This window comes from Oxyura jamaicensis, chromosome 3 (genome assembly GCF_011077185.1).
Source record: "Oxyura jamaicensis isolate SHBP4307 breed ruddy duck chromosome 3, BPBGC_Ojam_1.0, whole genome shotgun sequence".
Classification (NCBI taxonomy): domain Eukaryota; kingdom Metazoa; phylum Chordata; class Aves; order Anseriformes; family Anatidae; genus Oxyura; species Oxyura jamaicensis.
Window position 1 is genome coordinate 69,871,457 of NC_048895.1, and position 24,760 is coordinate 69,896,216.

A 24,760-nucleotide genomic window follows, 5' to 3' on the forward strand; every position below is an offset into this window, starting at 1 on the left:
TTGCACTTTGGTTCTACTAATCATGCTTTCCCCCCCACATCCAGATTAACTCAGTCTACAGTTTTAGTGGCTGTCTCAGCAATTTGCAGCTCAATGGAAGATCAATTACTTCAGCTTCGCAGACCTTTAGTGTAACGCCTTGCTTTGAAGGCCCATCAGAAGCGGGAACATACTTTTCATCAGAAGGAGGATATGTCGTCCTTGGTAATACACTACCAAAATGTATTTGACAATAAGACTGTCATTTTCACTGTACTTCAAAATGGTATATTTCACTAAAGAATGTGGTAATTTCCAAGGCTGAGAGCTGTAAGGATGATTAGATACAGACCATTATTGTGGTAAGCAGATGATCTTGAAAGGTAAGAACGTCACCATGAAACTTAATAAGTTGCTAGATAAGTATATCTATATGTGTGTATATATACATATATTTAAAATAGAATAATTTCAGCAGAGAACACTTTATAATACAGTAAAAATTATAGACGTAGAAGACAATGCAGCTAAAACCAAGTACACCAGCAAGAGGTCATCCCCTAGTTTGTAATTAATAAAATAACATGTCATTCAAAAATCCTGAGGAAAAGCTTTCTGCATATCTTGACAATGAACAGCATGATGGACACATATTTTCTGTCACTGAGGCCTGCTGTGTTTCAGGAATTGTTTTGAGAGGACTCTTTTGGTCACATAGGTTCTGATCTGAACAGGGAAGGAAACTGCACAACCCTATTTATATTTGGCAACACAAGAAGAACCACACGGTGTTTCTAATTTGCTCCCTGGCCTGCCAGCAGATTGAAAAAGGGACTTCCTGCTATTGAATCATCAAAGCTCAAGTGAACTCCCACTCACTGCATAAAGACTGCTGAAAGTCTAGCAAATTGCACAATAAGAAACTGCCAAAAAGTCTAAATGGAAACTATTTTCTGCTGTCCATTTCATTGCTATTTTTTTAACAGAATACCTATTTTTTTGAATAATGAGAAACATACAGAAACTTTCATTAGTACTTCAAGCAAATGATTACAAAACAAAAGTTGAAGTGGGTCATTGATGGCACACCATGACATCTCTTCAATTATGTGTACTGGCACATGCTCTAATACTTTTGAGGACAGGGCAAATAGGTTCCACCCTGGGACTTTGAATTTCCATATTGACTTTAAGCAGATGTCCAGTTTCACCATTAACTCACTACATAAAGAATGTTATTCTTCTTCCCTCACAGATGAATCCTTCAGTCTAGGCCTCAAATTTGAAGTTGTTTTTGAAATACGTCCCCGAAGCAGCTCAGGAATTCTACTGCACGGCCACAGCGTGAATGGCGAGTACTTGAATATGCACATGAAAAATGGACAGGTATAATGAAGGTCACATTTCTTCCACTTCTCTGACTAGTTCCTCTGCTACATGCTTGGGGTCTGCTATTTGCAGCTTTCGTCTTACCAATTTGCCATTACTCAATTCTTATTCCTCTGCTAGATGTGTTAACTGCTTAGATTAGGCAACCCAGATACTCCTTTTAACATACAAAAAAGTAACACCAAAGACAAAATCAGATCACTTTACTGATACCAACAATATTTAATGAGCAGAGCACTGATGCTTTGGTACTGTTCTTTCATCCACACATTAAAAATGTATAACAAGTAAGGTGATTTGATTTCATTTGATGGATTTTTATTTCTTGTATGTTAAAAGAGAAGTCTGAGTTGTGCTCCTTCTCTTCTTGCTTTAACAGTTGTGTGTGATGGGGAGAGCAGAGGAAAAGGCAAAGTTCTGATTGTCTGTTTATCCAGTCTCTAGACCCCTGGATTTTTCTAAGGCTGTTAATTGAACGAGAGAAGTTTGAAGTGAACTTATTAGATAGTTGTTGCTGTTGCTATCTTTTTTTTATGTTCATCACTAGACTCCCACACTAGGCATTCTACACATGCAGCAATAAGCTGCAGTCTAAATAGACAAAACAAGCAAAGGCTTAGAACAGGGAAAAAAAAAAACTTTTTTCTTTTTCTTTTTTTTTTTTCCCTTTTTGTAGAAAAGAAACTCAAGAGACTAGGCAGTGTGAATGTTCTGTGGCCACTGCAATGCACTACCCAATATCAAACTGTCAGCCAAACAGAGGGATATTTAAGTGAGGCTGGCTGAATGTCAGGTAGAAATGCAACACCTGAGGAAACATGCTGCCAATTCTCTTATAAGAACAGAACTTTACAGTAGAGAACCTGAGTGGACAGTTCAACATGGTCATTCATCCTATCCTAAAGCAGGTGTCTAGCATAGATGGGATGACCTATCTTTCAGAGAATTTGTTTTTCTATATTTACTATAGAGAACAACAGGTGCTTCAGTAAGGCACCTAACTTTTGACAGCCCATTCTTACAGATGTAGCTACTCTTTGGTAAATTAACAAAGAAATTGCCATAGCACATTTCACTGCTATGTATCATGCCACTCTTAAAGGTTGCATCTCTGTACAACTGCTCCAGCCTAGTACTTTGTCTGTAAAGATCTGAAGGAATACTGGCATGTCCAGAATGTTGTCCGTTTTTCTAGCTGTATCGGTTGGTCTAACAAAAGCTATTGCCTCACATTTTACTTCAAACCTCACTTCCTGCATAATGCATATGCACTTCAAAACCAAAATCCATTATGGAAAAGCAGTTCTTCCCTGCCTGTCACTGCAACAGGTATGACAGGTATGCTAGTTACCCTCTTAGTAAGCATCTGTGTTTTTACCATCATCTGCCTGCTCTCCTTGAATTCATTACCAAAGACCCGTTTTGTGAAAACATTTCTGCTGGAGAAACAAGAATGGTCAGTATGTTTAGTCCATTTTTCAAATGCCTTTATCTCTCTATATCAGTATAGCCTGTCTAAGTGATTTATTAAGGAGTCACTTTCTCTAAAAATTCTTCATTTGCTTTAATCATTCGCATGTATTTTGTCCAAGGGTGGATGAAAGAGAAGATGAGGATCATTGCATTTTTGTTTGCTGGTGCCCTTGTGAAGAAAAAAAAAAAAAAAAAAAAAAAAAAGGTTTTAAATTTTATTGGGTACAACTATACTGAAAGAGAGATCCCCTAAAATTGAATATAAGCTGGTTCCTTACAACATTTTTAGCCAACAAGCTATCAGTATTGTCAGGAACAACTTAGACATTTGCCAAGCATAAGAGGCTGGGCTGAGTGTTTGGAGTTCTCTGGCAATCACCACTGGGAATCTTGTGTCCTGCAGCGGGGACATGGCGCTGCCCTGCAACTGCTGGGGTGTTAGCACGCAGGAAGATATTCATCCACGTGATTAATGCAGAGGTGCAAAATTCAGAATGAGTTTCATTTTCTAACTCTGCCAGAGGCTTCCTGGTAAGCAGGAAGAAATAGCTGAGAGGTCATTCTTAGATTTCTCTATCTATTCTTTTCTCACATCTTGACTGTTTGTTTATACTTAAGTTTTTATGACTGTTTTCCTTGTTAAATGGCTATCAAGACACCAAAACATCATCTGATGCCTCTGAACACTAATTTAACACCCAGGAAATTATAGTGTAGGAATACTAGAAAATTTGAGTGAAATTAGTTGGTTTTTTTCGAATGTGATTTTTTTTTTTTTGAACTCTTCTCTGAGTTCAAATATGAATCCTATTGAATCCTAAAAATAAAAATCAAAATCTGTGAATTAGATGTACTATTCTAAGGAATTTCATGAACCGTTATTCTTTCACTTATTCTTTCACTATTACTCGTTTTGAGTGGGGAATACTGCATCATTACAAGAGGAGAAAAAAAAAAAAAAAAAAGAGAGAGAGAACAGGAGGGGTTTTACAGTGACTGTTACATTGTTTTTCTCCAGGTTACTGTGAAACTGAATAATGGTATCAGAGATTTTTCAACTTCAGTGACGCTGAAACAGAGTCTCTGTGATGGCAGGTGGCACCGAATTGCAGGTCAGTAAAACTTGATCCCCTTAAGAAAGGTAACAGAGCCCAATTCTCCCTCCCCAGCTATCCATCTCCATGGACCAGTGCACTGGAAATGGGGTCATATTTTCACTTCTTCCCTTTCATCTGTCAAGATGCAAGTTCATATGAAATTGGCAGTCCTTTTTCTTGCTCAGACATAGGAACTGTAGAGCTTCCTGGGAGGACAAGCACAAAGTTCCTACCAAATACCACACAGATGAATGTTTATTGTTCAGGAAACACAAGGCAGCCTACCTGAAATGCTGGGAACCTTTTCCAAGTTTTATACCAGATGATATTCTTCTTTTGCCAAATTTTCCAATTAGAGGTTATGTATACTGATATTTAACCCAATACTGGGCACGAGTATATGCTGCCCTTACTGATCAAATAGGACAGACCTGGGGACCCCCAACCTCACACAGAAAGAGTGTCCAATTTTTTACAGTCAAAATTTCTTCCCTGCGGAGGACAGCCATCCTTCATTCCCAGGTTTGAAAGTCAAAAAGTACATCTAAACCTCAGGTACTCTGGATTCCCCTACCTTCCTGTCTGGGATGGTAATTTGGGGTGCCTCCCAGTGTCACATCCAGAAGAGATCTGAGTGTGTGCCCCTTCGCCATGTATTCTGGCTTCCTTCTGAAGGAACCCAAGGCACAGAAGCAAGGAGGAATCCTCAGTGCATTCCAGTAGGTCCCCTACTGGGAATGATTTGGCTACCAATAGCCCACCATTGTATGCTCACGCCCGGCAGCCTAGACACAGCCACCAGCAATCAAGAATCTCACTCAGAAGCACCCTTGCTCCTGTGCCCTATCCTGCATTGGCCCTGCTCTGTACCAGAATCTGCCCAGGCACTGGCGCTGGCACTGATAATGGTTCACACCTAGTCTAGTGAAGACTACGTCAAACCACTTAGCTCAGATACTTCTTTCTTTCATAAAATCTTCAAATGCTGCTTTTTACCATCTTTTTCATCCCTGTTCCTTCTCCTTTCAGTTATTAGAGATGCCAACGTGGTGCAGCTGGATGTAGACTCTGAAGTCAACCATGTAGTAGGGCCACTAAACCCAAAGGCAATTGACCACAGGGAGCCAGTGTTTATTGGAGGTGTACCAGGTAAGTATTTGGCAGCTTTGTTCTCAAATTTCAACACAGCTTACACAGGAAGCATAGAAGCTGGAGAGGGATTCTTTGTCAGGGTGTGTAGTGATAGGACCAGGGATAATGGCTTTAAACTAAAAGAGGGTAGGGTTAGATTAGATGTGAGGAAGAAATTCTTCACTCGGAGGGTGGTGAGGCCCTGGCACAGGTTGCCCAGAGAAGCTGTGGATGCCCCATCCCTGGAAATGTTCAAGGCCAGGCTGGAGGGGGCTTTGGGCAACCTGGTCTAGCGAGAAGTATCCTTGACCATGGCAGAGGGTTGGAATTAGATGGTCTTTAAAGGCCCTTCCAACCCAAACCATACTATGACTCTATGATTCTATGATTCTATGATTCTATGATTCTATGATTCTACACCTAGTTTTAATTTCAAAAATAAATAAATAAATAAATAAAGCATACTTGTGTGAACAAACCTGGTAAAATTCAAAGGCTCAGGTGCTGATCAGAAATGTTCTGCCTCACATTCTGAAAGAAAAACACCCTGCTTTATTAAAATTAAAACATTCATAGTTTCTAGAGAGTTGGGTATGGGCTCAGTTCTCTAGTCTGCTAGCTAGAAAAAATCACTGTTTTCTACTTTCCAGTAAAGGCTTACTGCTTTAAAGAAGTTATTTATTTATTTAGTTGTTTATTCATTTATGGGATTGGAAATTCACTGTAAATGGAGTCTCAAGGATTTGTTGCTGGTAGGCTGCTTTCCTCTTCTGCGAGCAATGGCGTCTTTGAACACAATACCAAACATGAAGATCCTTTTTCTGACTAGTGATTCCTATTGCACAGATGTCTGCTAATGCGAATTTGTGACTCACAGACCATCTGTGTAGCGTGGGCCAAGCTTACTACATTTACTTCCCTTATCCAACAGACAGAGCTACTCTGTTGGGGTTCATATGCAAACTGTAATCAACACTACGTGATTCAATTTTTAAGTCATCTCCTGTACATTTCTCACTGAAAGCTTGCAGCATTATTTCTCTGTGCCTTGCATGTCAATCACGAGCAGCTCTAACTATACAATTTATTATATTGCTTATCTTGGATTAGTGGCTTGAGTGCATGATGTTCTCATCCAACCAACACTACGAGGAGGAAAAATGAGCCCAAAGGGAATCATAAAATCTATGCGCACATGCCTGTTCACTCTTTAAATCCAAATTGGAGTTTTATTAGGATAGAATTCTTCCCAGAGAGGTAATATAAAGTGGTAATTGCAAATGCTGTTCTGCGTCATAACAGAGCTTTCTATTTCTACATTAATTATAGAATACTAAAGCAATGCCATACATTGGCTCTCAATATACTATTATCACCCTGGCACAGGATGAACTGTGCCAGGGTGAACGAATTTCACAACAAACAAAATACAGCACTAACTATTACCAGGTAAATACAGGAAACTAAAGGCAACCTTACAAATCAGACGCAGACAACGATACATGTAATGTTAAAAGAAATTGCAGACATGCAGCCTGGAATTCATCTACTCTGTTACTTAAAAGAAAATGCAGTCACCCAAAAATGCAAGATTGAACCTCTATTGACTATGTACTATTAAGAGTTTTACCTAAATGTAGATAACTCCCCATAGAGTAGATAACTTTAGTGGCCTCTGGAACACTGGCAGTAGTCCAGATATTAAAGGACCCACAGAAAATTCAGCAAAGCTGCAGTTAGTAGCAAATTGAAAGGAAAGAATTCATGGAAGATTGTTATTGCACACATAGACTAGACTGCAGGCACCAACCCTCCTCTCATCCATGCAAGCTATTCAGTGGAATAAAAATATTTTTCATGTATTCTGCCTCTACCAAAAGCTGGCTACTCCAGTAGCTAGTAAAATTTTCTACAGAATTTGGGCTTTCGTTTTCTGGGTGGACTGGTCACAAGTAGGATCTGTTAGAGCATGGACTTGAGAATAGAGCACTGAACTGCAACTGAGGAGACAGCTTCCAGTACAGACTATGCCACCAAACTGATTATTTTGGTCTTCCTAATCTCTAACTTCTTTTTCCTTAAAATCTGTTTCTTCTAGAGTCTCTGCTAACATCCAGCCTGACAACACGCAACTCCTTCATTGGCTGTATTCGTAACTTCATGATTGATGAAAAACCAGTGAGTTTTAGTAAAGCAGCTTTGGTTAGTGGTGCTGTAAGCATCAATACATGTCCAGCAGCCTGATACTGCACTGCATCAATCCTGTAAAGTTTCTGTGGTCCTGTAAAGACCACAAGAAGGAAAAATAGAGCAAAAGTGTTCTACTCATCACCAATGCTGAGAAGAAAATAAGAAAAAATAAAATATCAAGGATCCATCTACAAAAAGCATTATGTTTAAGGGTCACTTCTAATGTTTCTGTGCAAACAAAAATCACTGAAGAATAAAGAGCTATTGCTTCTGCAGTTCTCTTATTATACCACAAGAGTGAGCTTTACCATTTCTTTTAGTGTTTGTGGCCAATCTGTCCCATGAAAATGTGGAAACATAAAAGAAATTAAAGAATGTATTAAATACGTTACTTCCAAGATAGATCCTGTACGTCATTTCATATTTTAGGTCACCATTTGTGTCCCAGGAAAAGATCTGCTACTGTCCATTAAAGAATAAAGCTAGATGCTAGACTCACATTGCAAATAACTGTAGTCAAAGATTTAAAAAAAAAAAAAAATCTATTCAACTCATTTATATATTCCTCAATTTAACTGAGGGGCAGAGAGCATACTGTGTCAGCCTTAATCAGTACCTTCCCCAGTCACAACAGGAAAAGGGATCTAACAGTCCAGTGTTGTGGCTCAGTAGCCACAAGAGAATGGACAAGAGAAGCGAGCATGGCTCCAGGAGGAGAGAGGAGACCATGCTTTTCCTTCCACCAGCCTTGTCAGCTCTGCTTATGGTTTCAGCCCCATGCCCGCTCTGCCTTCTCCTGGACACACCTCCCATTCTGCTCTCTGCAACTCTAAGCCCCCAGGACTGATGGCCCCCTTTTTCTGGGAATGGTGCCCAGCCCTCTCTTTTCATCACTCCACATCCCACCATTAGTTTAGAAGCAAGCAGTGTGAGTATCCCTCATTACCAAGCACATCAGGGGATCCCCAGCTGCCTTCAAATGTTGTATTTTTCTCAGGTATCAAAAGCAATACGCCTGTTCAACTCTTTCCTGTTTCCAGCCACTACTGAGACTGTGAGTAGAAAACTTTCAGCCCTTCTGGACTGGGATTTTTTTATAACTGGGGACAGGGTGATACCTTCCGGTCAGTGAGTTAGACTCCCAGTGGGTACTGGAGACTGTGCATGTTGTCAGGGCTGTGCAGCTGGTACAAAGACTAAAAAGGGGAGCAGAAGTCTCTCGGTTCTGACGCAGCGATTTGTTAGATTGGCCTAATCTATCTCTTGATGCCACAACTTCAACTAAGCTTCCTCTGGCCCTGGACTCCTGAACCCCATTGCTGCAGAGAAAAGAACAGCAGATTCACAGTTTAGATAGGTTCGTTACAAAGATTACCAAAATTCCTTTCAAGGTTGTCTGCAGCTGTTAAGCAGAGATAGCTAAGAAGAGCATGAGCTTGTGCCCTCTAAGAGCATCACAGTTTAGCGAGCACTGGTATTAAGTGGAGCATTATATGTTAACTGGCACACATATACTCACAACATTTTTCCATCTTACATTTCCTTCAGACTAAAGCATATTTTCTCATATCCACATCCAAGCTCTGTCTGGTAAAAACAGTATTTTTCTTAGACATATTTGCTGCAATAAGATTTGGGTTTGTTCAGTGGTTTTATATATAAAAATGACTTTTCTGAATAATCAGTCCTTTGCATACTATATATATATATATATATATACATAAAAAATACAGTAAAATAGTACGTGAATAAAAGGCACATTAAAATTCATAAACTGCTACCATTCCGTTTACTTCTCTTTAATATAACCCCAGCTAATCAAGCCCAGCAACCATGGAGGACATCTTCCTCAAGTTTCCTCTCCAGGCCTCAGAGATGCAGGTTTTCCCTCTGCAGAATAGGATTTCAAAAAAAAAAAAAAATACTACAAACTGGAGGATTCTTGTAGAGTCATGGGAGAGTAGAGAATAACTTGAGTTCCTCTGCTCCCAACACTCTTATGAACCTTGAAATTACCATTCCACACACACCCAAAAACTCTGTCTGATGCATTACATCACACATACCTGCAATCATTTCAAAGCTCCTGGTGTTTAGGAAAAGGTAACTGCCTAAGCAGAAATCTTCCCAGAATTAAATCATCTTTCTGTCTTAAAACTCATAGCTTCAGGGCAGAAAACATTTCATCTACAAAGATCTGGGAAAAAACTCCAAGTTCTCAGGTACGTTGTTAGATTGTTCATTTTCATTTTCAATATGAATACAACTAACGAAATTCTCAGAAAGACTACATAAAGAAAAACAGAAAAAAAACTGACCTTAAGGAATTTATACTTTTCTTCTGACAACTTCAAGATGTTAATGTGTTGTTATATCATAGAGTATTCTGAAATTTGACATTTGCTTCGCTATATAAGAAAGAATCCAACTTCAAGTTGAAACACACAAAAAAAGTAGGCTATTTAATTAGGATTTCTGTACCCTCTCTCTCTTATTTCTGAAGATCTGTAGAGATCTTCCATAGTTCCTGTCAACTTACTTTCTGCTCAGGGATCAAGAGTATGGACAATAGCCTGAAAAGGAAAATGAAAGATGAAAGGTTAGAGATTGGACAATAATTCCCCAACAGCCAACAATTCCAAGTAAAACAACTTAGTATGTAAACTAAGCAATGATAAAAATCCAGGAATAACACTGGTTCAAATTCTAGTTTATTCTCCCTGCAGCAACATGTGACCTAAATAGTCAAATTAAAAAGTTGCTGAAAACATAGCGCATACACTCATGATGCACATTTGGCTCTTCGTAGGATTGGGATTTAAGGGTTATTCACAGATTCACAGTGGGCCATGTCAATTCATTTCCTCTCAATAACATTGTAAGTTACTCCTACAATTCTGCTCACGTTCCAAAGCTGTGCATGCTATTGCTGTACAATATCAACAATAAAATTACTGAGAAAATAAGGGTAAGAAACATGCAGTAGCATAAGACTGGTGATTAAATAATTCATATAGGCAAAAATCTCTGAGGGAACTAGATTCATCTGTTTATACTATGGTAACCAGGAGCTTGAACTGCAATGAAACAGGTCAGTGCACGACTGCTTCTTTTGTACAGTTGAACTAACTTCATTAAGCCTCCAAGCGCATGCATCGAGCCAAACTGGTAATTATATACCCACTTTCTGCCCGTCAGACCTCTTTTGGAAGCTAAAAAGTATTCCCATATGAATATGAAACTCAATGCACTCGTGATTCAGAATGTTTCCTACCTCAGGGAGAACAATCATTTGCCATCACAGACCTCTTAATAGTACATTGGAAGACAACGCCTGGGGTTTCTTGCTGCAGGATAATGTGCAATGGAGCAAATCCCACTGAGATGAATTGTGATGGGACATAGACCACAAAAACTACAGCTAAATGAAACAACAAGTAGAAAGTGTAACTAACTAGGAAAAAAAAAAAAAAAAAAAAAAAAAAAGGAAGAAAGCAAGCCATAGTCTGTAACAAAAGAGACTTCTATAGACTTTAAATTAAGCTTTAAACTGTATACAAGCACTGTGGTACTGTTTTTAGCCAAAGTTAGGCCAAAAAGACACATGAAAGGAAGAATCCATTGACTATTATTGTTTGCAGCAATACGTAGTCAATATTTTCAGGATTTTTTTTTTAATAGTGATTTGCTATAAATGTTTTACTGGGGACTTGTAATCTCTACAGGATCCTAGGCCATGTCCAGGAGTCAGCACTACGGTTGCTCCAGTCAGTACAGGTTTAGGGTATACTGACTGGTCCCAAAGTTGCTGTGTTCAACACAGAGGAGAAACCACCTTCTTAATCCACTGTGGACAATTATTTGCTCAAGAAATATTAAACTGAGCTTAAAAAAAATGTAATTTATGGGTCTGGTGGGAGGGCATGTCATCGGGCTTTTCCACGTGAGCCTGTTTTCATTTTATTTCTGATGTATAGTTTCATATACTTCTATAGATTTTGCACCAGCTAGTGAATCATATATTGGGGAAAATATATTTTGAATATATATTTTTAAAAAATATACATTTTCACTCAATTTTGACCAAAAAAAAAAAAAAAAAAAAAAAAAAAAAAAAGACTTCTGTATTCCCCCACAGAACGCGTTCCCCCCCCTCGTCAGCTGCGGCCGTTGGGACGCGCGGGCACCAGCCCCAGCACCACCCTAGGCACCTCCCACCCTCCACACCGCACCCCCCTCCTCCGGAATGTTCCATTCCACGCGGCCGAAGCCCCTCGGCGAGCCCAGCGGGTGGAACATTCCACTGCGGAGAAAGGCGGGGGGAGGGGAATGTACTGATCGGCGCCGAGCTGCGAGGCGGCTGCGAGCCGCCTGTGGCGGCCATGACGCAGTCGGTGGTGGTGCAGGGTAAGGGGCCGCGGCGCCGTCCCGCCGCCATTTGCCGTGCCCTGGCTGACCCGTCCCCTGTCTCTCCCCTTTGCAGTGGGCCAGTGCGGGAACCAGGTGGGCTGCCGCTTCTGGGACCTGGCGCTGCGGGAGCACGCCGCCGTCAACAAGGTAACGGCGCCGCTTCCCGGGGCAGGCGGCCCTCACGGCTGCCTGCTTAATTAAGTTAAAGGCCGCGCTGTCTGCCTGAAGGCCGGCGTTGTCGTGTGTGAGGAAACGGGAGGGTTGGTCGCTGCCGGCTCTGTCACCTTGGCCCTGGTGTCATGGGCAATAAAGAGAAAAAACCGCCACCCCAAAGCCTTTCCATACTAGCACATGCTGTGAGGTGACTTGCTGTGCAGGTGTATAGACCAAAATGGTGAGGTAAAGAGGGCATAGGGCTGTGCTGAGCACCCTATGCAATGTGCATTCTTCATGCTGCTGTTCACAGAGACCAATTGCTGACAAGTACCCGGTGTTAGCAGAGGTAGTGGTGAGCAGCTCCTTGCAATGCCTTTTGCCAAAGCAGCTATAGTAAGGCAATAGATGAAGTTCATATGGAGCATCTCTTGGTTTTAGTGTTGTAGGGAACGCTGACTTCCAAACTCTGCTTCATCAGGACAAAAGACTGTGGTCATCTGGAAAAGGTTAATAACGTTAAAGTGTATTAAGCTGACAAGTATCTTTAGCTTTGTAGTGGGAGAAGTGATTTACACACCATCCCTCGGCAGGGAGTTTGGAAATCACTGATAGGGGGCACTGTACTGTGCTTTCATTTCCACGTAACATCTTGGGCATGGAACTGTCCCAGCGTCACAGCACTGATGAGCTGAACCAGCTAGACAGCAGCCATTTAGTAATTTCCTTGAGATCTTCAGAAAAATCCTAAACCTTTAGAAGTGAGGGAAGAGTATTTAATCTTTGGCTGAAAAAAAAAAAAAAAAAAAAAGCATTTGCTAGTTATATCCTCCTGTTGGTTTTTAATATCAACTGACATTTCAGTGAAATGTGCTTTTTAATGCTGACTGGAGCTGGTTGGATTAAACTCTGATGTTCACCCTGGTTTGAGTGGGGAAGTTTGGTAACCTTCAGAGTTTCACTCCGACATAAATTATTCAATGAAAAAGCACTGAGAATTTCTGACATAACATCTTATCTGGAATTGTTTATTTTCAGAAAGGAATTTATGATGAAGCATTAAGCAGTTTCTTCAGGAATGTAGATACAAGGTAAGACTTCTTATCAAGAAGCTCCTTGTGAGGTTTTAACACAACAGATCAACAATTCTAGTCCCTCCTCTTAACCTTTAATTTAAAGTTTTCTTTTTTTTTCAGGTCATATTTAGTATGTGCTAGAAAAAGATTTTTTGTCTTATTTTTTGTTTTCTCCTCAAAACACCATCTTTACCTTTCCATTCTAAGTATATTTACTTAAGTAACTAAATTTGTTGAAAGTGTTTGGCTTTGCTTTTCTTTCCTCATACCCAAAAAAATGACAGTCAAGATCTGATAGCTTTTGCCCTTGGCAGTCATGATCAGATTGCGAGGTCTCTGAATAATAACTTAGCAGCATGTATTGAAGAGTTGTAGGAGGAATTACATACGAGATAGAAAAGGTCCTGTCAGTTTTTAAATCCCCTTTACCTGATTTTTATCTGTAGTTTGCTGCACAGAGTGGTGGTTATGATTTTTTTTTTTTAAGTTACCCAATTCATACCTTAAAAATCATATCTGTCTGTCCAGTTACAGAAATCTTTTTAATGGGCACCTGGATATTGTTACATTGTAATTAGTTAAAAAGCATTTGATCAGCCTCTGTTTACTTCCATCATATGGCAAAAATACAATATTCAATTGTAGCTGGAATGGCATTGGAATCATATTTTGTCTCAATTCTTTATCTTAGAAATTCGTAGAATGTCTTGAATATCTTTTTTTTTTTTTTTTGTCAAGAAAATCTGGTTGTAAACCATGTTTTCGTATGTGCCAGATGAAAGCACCGAACTTCAGACAGGTTGGCTGCAATGTAAACATCTCTTTTCTCTCTGTACATGGAAAGGACTTACCTCAGAGAGTACTGTAGAAGTTGCAAGAAGCACCTGTTCATGTGCTGCAAGAACATACACCTATAGTAAAGGCTGTTGCAAGTGCCAGTTTTCTGGAAATCAGAGGTTAGAGTGTTCAACAGAGAACATCTGAAAGCCTCCTATAATGATGGCAGCAATGGCCAGAAGGCCAGCTTGCTCCTGTAGACTGAGGAGCAAAATACTTTCCCCTACCTTCATCAAGCTAGTTGTATAACGATAACTACTAAAAGCAACTTCAATCAGCCAAAATAATTACCCAGATTTAAAGTGAACATACATGTGACAATGAATGGTGCTAGGGAGCTAACTGTATAACACAGTTCCCATATTTGAGCCTTCTTGTGGTAAATTTAGGTACCCAAACAATCTAATAAACAGGGATGATGGTTTCTTACTCCAAAGATCACGCATATTGCATTCAGACTGGTAGTAATGGGATGAACTTAAAAAATGTATGGTTTTATAGGCAGAAAAGCATGTCTTAAGTAAGCCAAGGGGTTTCATCAAAGTGAATGGAAGTACGAGCTGTCATGAAAGACCACAAAGACTAGTTAAGAGATAGATACAGGGTTTTTTTGTTTGTTCACTTGTTTATTTTCTCTTTGGATTTTGTTAGTCCCTGAAGAGAAATAGAACTTCTCTGACTGGATTTTCTGGTGCTACAGTGGACTCTTACAGGGAGTTGTATAGGCTAGAGTAATCAACATGAGTACTGTAGGCTGCTGTGAGCTGCTCAGCTAAGAGAAGCAGGAGAGCTGCTTTGAGTGAGAGTGTAGAAGCTCCTTGAGCAGTCCAGTGCAGCCCCATCCTCTCTCTTCCGCGTGATACCTATGGGGCTGAGTATGGTCAGAACATTTGATGCTTTCAGCTGACATTTTGGATTATTATTCTGGTTGAATGTTGAATAGTCTAAGAGATATTTCATATTGTGTGATCTTAGGATTGACTGGCCCCCAAACTAGCTAAACTGAGGGAAAAATTAGAGTCATCTTCCAGTATCCGTTTTTTTTTTGTTTGTTTTGTTTTGTTTTGTTTTGTTTTGTTTAAAAAAAAAAAAAGCATAGAATACATTTGGGCCAGACCAGAATATCTCATCTTTGAGTGCAGAAGCACCAGCATTTAATTATGGAAAAAAAGCACTTGTACACAATGCACAGCCCTCTGGACTGGCTCAGTACAACCAATCCTGGGGAAAAAATAAATAAATAAATAAATAAAGCTGTGTCAGCACAGCATGATTTCTGACCTAGTAAATCTTATTGGCAGAGTAAGTCAGGCACTAGTGCTGTTGTACTGCTTTCACACCTCAAGCAGTAAACCAGTGCTGTACTACCCCTACTGAAAACCTAGCGGTGTTATTTGGTGAACTGTGTTCCATTATACGACGTAGATGCACCACATGCTAGAAAAAAGAGGGTACTTGCAGATCTGGTAATGCTTGTAGAACTCAATTAGAGGCTGTGCTGGAGAGGAAACTTTCAATGCTTATCCTTTTTAGCCTCCTGAAGTACTGCTTAGAGTATTTCTCATTGAGATTGTATCCCATAATTGCATTCTTTTAGGAAATTACGAGGCATTTCTCAGCAGTGTACATTTCAGGGTGTTGCAGTTTGTATTGTAATAGCCCTGACCACTGAAGATTAAGGAGGGAATTGTATTCCAATACACGTTGCCTTATTTTCTATTATGGTTCTGAGCTTAGAATTTTTTTCTTTTTTTCCAGAAGTGCTGGTGATGGCCCTGATATTTACAAAGGAAAAATCTGCTCTTTAAAAGCACGAGTAAGGCAATCTGTAACGGTTATTCTTTTTACATTGCATACTTATGTCCAACTGTGTAAGGATTTTCCTAATATTTTTATAAATTCATATGTTTCAATAAACTACTTTGAATATCCAAATTTCTAGTAGTAACTTATGGTTCAGTGGAGTGATGCAGTTTGCAGCCAGGCTTGTTCCTTTATTTAAAGTATATTTTTAATAAAACAATTGCAGATATTATTATAAAGTAAGGTTTTATTTGTAACTTTTCAGGGGGCAGGGGAGGTGAGCTGCTTCTTTCTAAGTGATTGATACGCAACAAAACTTGAAACGTGACTGCTTTAATTCCTTCTGAATATTTGGGAAAAGTATTATTAACATTTTAACACAATTGCAGTATTTGAAATACTATTAAGTGACTTCTGGCATAACAGTCAAGGTGAATTTTACAAGTTAGTCTCTTAGTTAACAAGTGGGGGAAAAAAAGTCTCTCCGGAGCACAGTAGAAACAACATACCTCTTATACGGTAAATAATTTTCTATTTCTTTTTCAAAGAGTGGCTTGCTTACTGCCTGAATTGTAACACATGCCTTTCTCACAGGCGCTGTTGATTGACATGGAGGAGGGCGTGGTAAATGAAATTCTGCAGGGACCATTGAGAGATGTGTTTGATAGCAAGCAGCTTATCACAGATGTTTCTGGTTCAGGAAACAACTGGTGAGATCCTCTTCAGAAAGTACTTCTTAATAACTAATTAGATGGCATTTGAAAAGGCAAATGATAACAGTGTCTTTCTAGTTCATTCTGCTGCACCTGGGGAGCTGCAGCACATTACCAGTGAACTTTGGAGTCACTGTTGCCTGGAAGAGGGCTTTGAAAAGCATTTTGCAGGAGGATAATTCTGCTGATAAATAATTTTGTACATTTTTTCTTTCTCTTTTTTTATTTTTATTTTTTCAAAAGAACATGCTTTACATTTTGTGGGGTTTTTTTTGACATTCTGCTGTTACCATTGCTCAGTCAAACTGCTAATCAATCTAGTTTGAGGCTGCAACTAGTGTAGAAATGAGATGGATGAACAAATGCATTTCAGATTTCTATGCATCACGGAGTCTGGCTTTGTGCATATAAACTACATTACCAAAAAGAGAAATGCAGAAAATGTTTAATTAACGTAATGATTTCCAAATTTTCTCTGCATCCAGCTCTGATCTGTGACTATTAGTCAGTATCTTACAAAATGTCAAACAGGAGTTAAAAAAAACTGAAAGACTAATTGTTGGAGGTTGGTTTTTGTTTGTTTGTTTTTAAGTATTTTTCTTATATTTAGGGCTGTAGGTCACAAGGTATATGGCTGTCAGTACCAGGAAAACATTGTGGAAAAGCTGAGGAAAACTGCAGAACATTGTGATTGTCTACAGTGTTTTTTTATCATTCATTCTATGGGAGGTGGTAAGTATGTTTTTCTTATTAAGTATGATTGCACATGCTGCAGGTGAAAACAAAAACCTAGACCTTGAGAAGAAGGTTGCTGTAATAATCTACATCATTCCTAATGCAGAATAAAAAAGATAGTCCAGTTAGGTGGGTTCATTTATTATTTGTTTTGTTAGAGTACCAAGGAGCCCTAATCATAAACTTACTTTACTAAGTTAGAACAAAAATACATCCTGAGTCTTAAAGACAAGATAAAACAGCAGATGTATCTAGACAGGCATCAAATACAAGGAAACATTGAGAGAATACTGATCAGAAGAAGGGGAAGTTGCCTCAGAATGCTGAAATCATTGCTGTAATCAAGTTGTTTTTAATTGTAGGGAAAGAGTTTTCAGAAAGGCTTTGAAGGAGACTTAGTTGCTTAACTCCATTGTTTTTCAACTTTCCTTCCACACAATTCTGTTGAATTCTGTTAATAAATCAGGTGGGACAATGCCTTGTGGTGACAATTTTATAATTTCTGTATTGCTACTAAGTATTCCACCCCCAGAAACACAGCAGGGAAGAGGGATTTGGAGCATGTATTATAAATGGTTATGATATCAAAATAGACACCGAAAATAGCTCTAAATATGACACAGGAATTTTGTCAAGGGCCTTTTTTGTGGTCATTTGCTTAATTTAAGACCCTACGGTTACTTTCATTACAGCAGAAAATTGCTGTGTTGTTTGCAGATAAAAATTGTTTGCTGCTGAGAATGTTAGCTGTCCAAGACAGAAAAAAATACATAGTTTAACTCTCTGACTTGAGCTTAGTGCTAATGAGGAGAAAAGTGTGTGTGCTGGGATAAGGGAGTTACTCTTTTTTGACTGGAGATTTAGCAAGCTTCATAAAAAATTCCCCAGGAGAAAAGTAAATTTAAAAAATTGCTTGGATTAGTTGTGTTTTTTAATCAAATGTTTTATTTCAAACTTCAAATTAAAGACAATAAAATTAAAAAAAAAAAAAGTACTGGGTCAGAAAAAAAAATGGTTACATATTAGGACTTCCTGGTTTGCAGAAATTTTTGAGATTGGTTACTTGATCCTGTCTGGTAATGTATGGGAAAAACTTCTATCATGTAATTATTTCTTGTCTTGGAAAAACCTTCCTTTCTTAATTTACGTCCAAGTAGCTTCCACTGTCTTCCAAATGCTTCAGAAAGCGCTCCTTAATATAAATAATTGAGAAGTTGTATGTTTCCAACGTATGAGACTTAGTGCTTATAAGAACTTTCTGTCATTCTATCTTTCTTCATGATTATATTTTAGGGACAGGATCTGGTCTTGGAACTTTCGTACTAAATTTGCTTGAGGATGAGTTCCCAGAAGTATATAGATTTGTTACTGCAGTTTATCCCTCTGGTGAAGATGATGTTATTACTTCTCCATATAACAGTGTTCTGGCTATGAAGGAGCTTAATGAACATGCAGACTGTGTGCTACCAATAGAGAATGAAGTAAGGAATAACATTCTGTTTCTTTCAATTTCTTTTTGATTAGATTGAATGTAGGAAATATTTTTTTCCTTCTGAGTGTTGATAAGAGTGATAATTGAACTAAGTAACTTACAGGCTTTTGAAATGAAATCACTTCAAAGATGCTCTGTGCTTTGTTTCCACCTGCAAAGATGTCTAGAGTGATAATTTTTTTCATGATTATTTCAAGGTAGGTAGTGAGAAACTCCTGTTTACTAAGGCTGAGATTCCTACATCTTTTAGCATCAATCTGTATGTAGTATTAGCACAATGCTAATGTGCTAATATTCCATTTTTAATGGAAATGACTAAACACACCAAATTCCAACAGACTTGGCTTTACTCATTATTGATTTGGGCATCATAGACATACTTGACTGCTCAAATAAAAGCAAGAGAAAGTAAAATATATTTAAAGAATATATGAGAATTTTAAATGTACTTTTTAGAAGATGAGGATTTTGAATAGTTAAATAAGACTCAAATTTCTGAGTCAAGCAATGTATGTTTGTGACATGTAAGGAGCAGCCATTTAGAAACACTTGAGTCTGGTTAAAAAACTGGTTAAAAGTTGGGCATGTGTGCATCAAAGGTATAATATTGGAACTAGGACTAGCATGTCTTACTGTTTTTCTTCAAGATTAACTGAAATGGAAAAATTAGGGTACAGAATTTGAAAGCTCTATGTACAAGACTTCTTGCATGCTTTTTGTTGTGCTCTTTTTTTTTTCTCTCTCTCAAAGTCTCTGTTTGATATAGTTAACAAAATTCATCAGATGATGAATTCTGGGAAGCTAGGGTCAACTGTGAAGCCAAACAGCTTGGTAACATCAAGTGCAGGCATTACGAAAGCTGTACAGGAGAAGCCATTTGATGCAATGAATAATATCGTAGCCAACTTGCTGCTGAACCTGACTAGGTAAGGTTATAGATTATTCCTCTGTACAAGTAATATTGCTGAAGGTGTGGCACGTGCCGCAAATATGCAGGTCCGCATCAACTCAAAGAAAATTCTTTTCAATTTGATACTAGTCTCATCTTTTTAAGAAATGGTTATTAATGCTTAATGGCACCCGGGGAGGTTGCAGTGTTACTGCCATATGTGAAAGTTTAGTAGTTACAAATAAAGAGTTTCTTGAACACTGCATTGTTTTATTGTAGGGAACTGTTGAAATATATATATATATATATATTTGTACATATGTATGTATATATATATGTAATGAATGTTTACATTATAAAATTTATTTACTTTGCTTATGACCTATTTTGTAACAAGTCTGTTAATTTCTCAGCTCTGCTAGGTTTGAAGGTTCCCTTAACATGGATCTTAATGAAATCAGCATGAATTTAGTTCCATTTCCTCGACTTCATTACTTGGTTTCAAGCTTGACTCCTCTGTATACACTGGCTGATGTTAATGTACCTTCTAGAAGGTAAGAAGAAAGCATTATTGTGGAGGCTTTACATTTGAAGCTTAATTTCTGATTCTTACACAGTTTCCATTAAAAAAAAAATATATAGCAAGACTGAGGGTAGAAGTTTTAGAGTTTAAAAGCCTGCCATATTTTCAAATTCATCCTGATGATTTTGGGAACGTCCTTTGTCCCTTTTCTCTTTAATGGTTAAGCCAGCAAACTTAAAATGTGTTTTGATATTTCTGTTGGAGAACTGTACTACTAGATGATAGGTAGAATCCACACCACGAGTTCTTTCGAATAACACTTTGCAGTGTAACACACTTTTACACAAAATACTGTGAAGAAAAACAAGAAATTAAACTAGACTTCTTAAGTAATGGCATCTTACGTCAGCCTGGAGATGTAGTGAACCTATTTAGCAGGCTATTTTAACAATAAACAGTCACTTGTGAAGCCTTGTGAGAGGTTTCATCCCATTGACACCTCAGAAAATTACTACTTTTAATAGATTTCATTGGTTTTACTGAATTAAATTGAGTCAGTAAAAGGTCCAAATAGTGACAGAGACAGCTAACAGTAAGTGGTGGAAGTACACAGAGTTGAGCAGAGGGTAGGACCATACAGGACCACTTTTCCTGTGCTAGCAAGTTCTGACAGTTCAGTCTCTTGAAACCATACCCTGAGGAGACAATACAGCACTGGAGGGAAGGTAGCCAACTAGAGGGCAATACTTAGTCATGTTTCAGAATAAGGTGGAAAGGGTAGTATTTTTTCCTCATTTTGTTTCTTTTTTATTTTAATAGGCAGTTGGTTGCAGAAGTGATTTTAAAAATAATAATTAGAGACAATAAATGTAGAGAGTTTGGAACAATTAGAAAGAATGACTTAGATGTTATAGATCCATAGAGACCTCTTCAAAACATGACCATTGGTATCCCACATTGCAGTAGAACTTGCTTAAGGAGATGGAGAGGAAGAATATAATCTAATATGACCTGCTGTATCAGACTTTAAAGTAGACATACATGATAAAATCCAAGTGGACAAATGTGTATAGGCTTTTCCTAAGTCATTAATTGAAATTAATACAGTGATCTGATTCATTGATTCCTTTATATAGTGAACTGTAACAGGCAGATAACCTGTAATGGTTGGCAGCACTCTGTAATTCCCTGTCAGATCCTTCATAGTAGTGAAATCCTTTCAGTAGTGAAATTGTCATATAACCAGAACCTCAAGTAGTTAAATCCTCTTAAATATCTAATAGTTTGTAACTGTTGACCTAAAATTTCCCAATAAATGTCTCTCCCTCTACTTCTCTGACTTCAGGCTTAACAGTGGGTTGTAACATGAGAGAGAAGAGAGGGAAAATAGATTTTATCTGTTTTCAAAAACTTTTACTGCCAACATACATATATATATATAAAGGTTTGAATCTTTTTGCTGTCATTCACAGTACCAGGTTAAATGTACCATTATTTCATAGAATCATTCAGGTCGGAAAAGACCTCTAAGAACTTGTAGTCCAACCCTGAGGTTTCTGTGACTTCACAAAAGGTGGGTATTCTGAAGAATTTTTGTAGCCCTCTTTATTAAGAGAGAGAACTGTTTTTTCTTTACCTAGGTTGGATCAGATGTTTTCAGATGCTTTTAGTAGAGATCATCAACTAATTCAAGCAGATCCAAAGCATAGCCTCTATCTTGCTTGTGCACTTCTTGTTCGAGGAAATGTGCAAGTTTCAGACATTCGCAGAAATATTGAAAGGTTTGTACTACCACAAAAAGTAGTCATGGTATGTGTTAGAGAAGTGTTTTGTTGTCCAGAGTGCTCTCAGTTCATCTAACAAATTTCCATACTGAATCAGTTTACACAGGTTATTTTTCCTTAATTAAAGGAAGGAAAGAAATAAAACTGTATATAAGAAATATAGAGTAAGTTACAGCATTCATGGATTTCCAAATAATGGGAGCTTACTAGGTGTGCCTGTTCTGCTCCTCCCACTCTTAAATATGTAAAAGAAATCAAAGCCTGACATTACAGAGGTCTCCTACCAATATGGGATGTTGAAGGGAGTACCAAACCAGGCTGGCAGCAAAGTCTTGTGGCCTTTTTTTTTTTTTTTTTTTTTAATTGGTTGAAAACAGAAGTGCTGAGGTAATAACAGGCCACCTCCTGTTCTTACCCCCTGCCATCAGAGTGGTTCCAAAGAGTGTTTATCAATATGTTGATAGATGCTTTATATATATAAATATATGTATATAAAACAAACCAACAAGAACTAGGTTTGTTTCATTGTTTTTCTGAATGAAAGTCAGGTATTTCATGGTCACTCTCATATAGCTAGGGAATCATACTTACATTAACAACTTTGTATTGTTAGCAATCAGTTTCTACTTTTTACAAGTAGACTTATTGTCCCCTTACAGTATTAATCTGCCCCTCACATAAATCTAGGAGTAATTGCAGTCCCTTTTATAGAAATGAGTGTTTGTAACTTTACTTTTCAAATCCTGATGCATTAAATTAACAAAATAAAATTGATGTTTGCATTGTAGATTTAAATACATACTGTTTAACTCTGGAGTCTAAAATGCCTTATTCAAAATGCTAATTGTAACTGGTTTGCTTAGTGATGAAGTCTTCAATATTGACCTTTTCAGTCTGTTAGCAAAGGAAACGCAGGCTTCGTGTTCTCAATGTTCTATAGGTAACCAAAGTTTTGTATCACAGGTTGAAGCCTTCCCTGAACTTTGTCTCATGGAATCAAGAGGGCTGGAAAACTGGTTTGTGTTCTGTACCTCCTGTGGGCCATTCCCATTCCCTTCTGGCTTTAGCAAACAACACCTGTGTGAAACCAACTTTTATGGAACTCAGAGACAGATTTACGAGGCTCTACAAGAAAAAGGTTTGTCTCTGTTGTCATTATAACTTCTGTAGCCGCTAATCACTAGCACCTTGCAGGATTGGGAAACAAATCTTGGTATCACAAAGAAACTACTTAAAAGTAACAGCCCAAGATTTCTTTTTTCTTTTTTTTTGTGTGGTACCTATCAGAATCATTTTAACAGTTGCTGCTTAAAAAGGATAAATCCCTTATTAACTTGTACTTACCCACTTTCTTCAGCTATGAGGCAGTATCTGACAGATCTGCCTACCAGCTTGTTGAAGGGTACCGAAGAAGACAGAATATGAAAAGATGAATGTATAAGAAATCAGCAATGCCAACTGTGATTACACAGGGATTTATTCCTGAAGTTGCTAAGTATTTAAACAAGTGTTGTCATGAAGTAAATCTTTAAATCTACTTTCTACAGTGTTTGTGCTCCCCTCTTCAGTGCAGGCTAAGTGACGCTTATTGAGGCAAATGAATTATGTTAGATGCCAACAAAAAAATAACACCAACTTTATTGTTGTCATAGGCTCATCTTCACCATTATCTGCAAGTAGATGGGATGGAGCAAAGCTGTTTTTCTGAAGCTGTATTGTCTTTGTCTGACCTAATAGAAGAGTATAATGAACTGGATGCCACAAAAGGTGGGCCTAGAACAGATCCATCAAGACTGAAGATAGCTGTGTGAAGAAGAACTATGACTTAAAAAGAAAAAAAAAAAAAAGAAAAAACATACAATCACTTAATTTAACCAGAATGAATTGCGGAGTGCCTGTCTATTTATTGTCATTCCAAAGTGAGACTGGGACAACTGTTACCTCAGCTCTCTGAGAAGTGTCATGCTAAGTGACAGGTCCAGCCTGTAAGAAAGCTTTGCAGGCACCTAATTATGGTGGATATCAGTAAGAACACTCTTCCTAACTGTAGAATAAATTCACATACCATATGTTGCAAAGAGAAGAAAGAGAAGTTGTAGCAGCCAAGAAGGTAATTCTTCTCTCAGGCTTTCACCTTACGGTAAACTAAAGGCAGGGCTTTAGTTCAAAGAAGGATCACTGTTGCTAGGCTTTTTATTTTTTTAAACTGCAGCAATGAAGAGAAGAAAAGTCTGCATATTCTTTTCTTAAACTTTGCGGACCAGTAGAAATTTCAGAATGCTCTAAGCTATGTTCACAGCTTCAACATTTTCACTTCCTTCTTGTAGCTGCATTAGAGCATTCTCAATTGCTAACAAAATGTGAATTACAGAAAATTCACCAAAATGCATTTTCTTTCAAGTTTTTTTATACTTGGAATATTAACATGTTATTTTAATGATTCATGTTTATGAATGCGGAGTTGCACTTGATAACGAGATAATACAGTATACCTCTAAATAAGTGAAACATGCATATAATAAAGACTCTTTGGAGAAGAAAAAAGTTTATATGCTTTAAAGAATGCAAGTAAGATGTTGTGATTACCAGGGTAAGTAGATTTGTATATTTCAATGGAAACTTTTACAAAATAAAATGTGCAGCTATTTCCAATTACTTGCCAACCTTGACTGTCTTCACATGAATTATTACAAATCAGAGTGGGCCAATTTTTCCTAAAGCTTGAGGTCCTTCTAGCAGAGTTTGAGTGGGTGTGTAAGTTAGCATAGTTTTCAGTGTATAAGTCCAGAAGTATTCAACAAATCATTGTGATAACATTTGTTAAGAGAGTATTTTTAAGAAAGCACTCTACAGTCATCTGCTTCAAATTTTGTAGCTCTATTAGCTGTAATGTCCACTTATTTTTTCCTTTACAAGTGCATTGTTGGCATTTACAGTACTAGAGAAAGATTACATGCTGTAAAAAGCAATCTGAGCTCAGAACTGATTTATCCTGTTTGAAGCATCATTGTTGTGTTTTATCTTGGCAGATACAGTAGAAAATGTTAATTTGAGAATCCAGAATGGTAGATGAAGTATTACAGGGT

General features: G+C 38.0%; 2 protein-coding genes across 2 annotated transcripts in view; both read left to right on the top strand.

Moving 5' to 3' along the window:
• Nucleotides 1-8,381, top strand: part of LAMA4 (laminin subunit alpha 4) — a 97,660-nt gene extending 89,279 nt beyond the window's left edge. The window contains exons 34-38 of the mRNA XM_035322367.1: nucleotides 45-204; nucleotides 1,235-1,365; nucleotides 3,860-3,953; nucleotides 4,968-5,087; nucleotides 7,168-8,381. Of these exons, the coding sequence (XP_035178258.1) occupies nucleotides 45-204; nucleotides 1,235-1,365; nucleotides 3,860-3,953; nucleotides 4,968-5,087; nucleotides 7,168-7,313 (651 nt within the window). The 3' untranslated portion in view covers nucleotides 7,314-8,381. The remainder of the gene's footprint in view (nucleotides 1-44; nucleotides 205-1,234; nucleotides 1,366-3,859; nucleotides 3,954-4,967; nucleotides 5,088-7,167) is intronic.
• A 3,132-nt stretch (nucleotides 8,382-11,513) lies between these two features.
• On the top strand, nucleotides 11,514-24,329 carry TUBE1 (tubulin epsilon 1). Its single transcript, XM_035322369.1, has 12 exons — nucleotides 11,514-11,666; nucleotides 11,743-11,816; nucleotides 12,861-12,913; nucleotides 15,494-15,551; nucleotides 16,133-16,248; nucleotides 16,862-16,983; nucleotides 18,280-18,467; nucleotides 19,229-19,404; nucleotides 19,781-19,921; nucleotides 21,531-21,671; nucleotides 22,638-22,812; nucleotides 23,327-24,329. Exons 1-12 carry the CDS (start codon nucleotides 11,642-11,644, stop codon nucleotides 23,483-23,485), a joined length of 1,428 nt encoding a protein of 475 aa, XP_035178260.1. The 5' UTR covers nucleotides 11,514-11,641; the 3' UTR covers nucleotides 23,486-24,329.
• The last annotated feature ends 431 nt before the right edge of the window (nucleotides 24,330-24,760 follow it).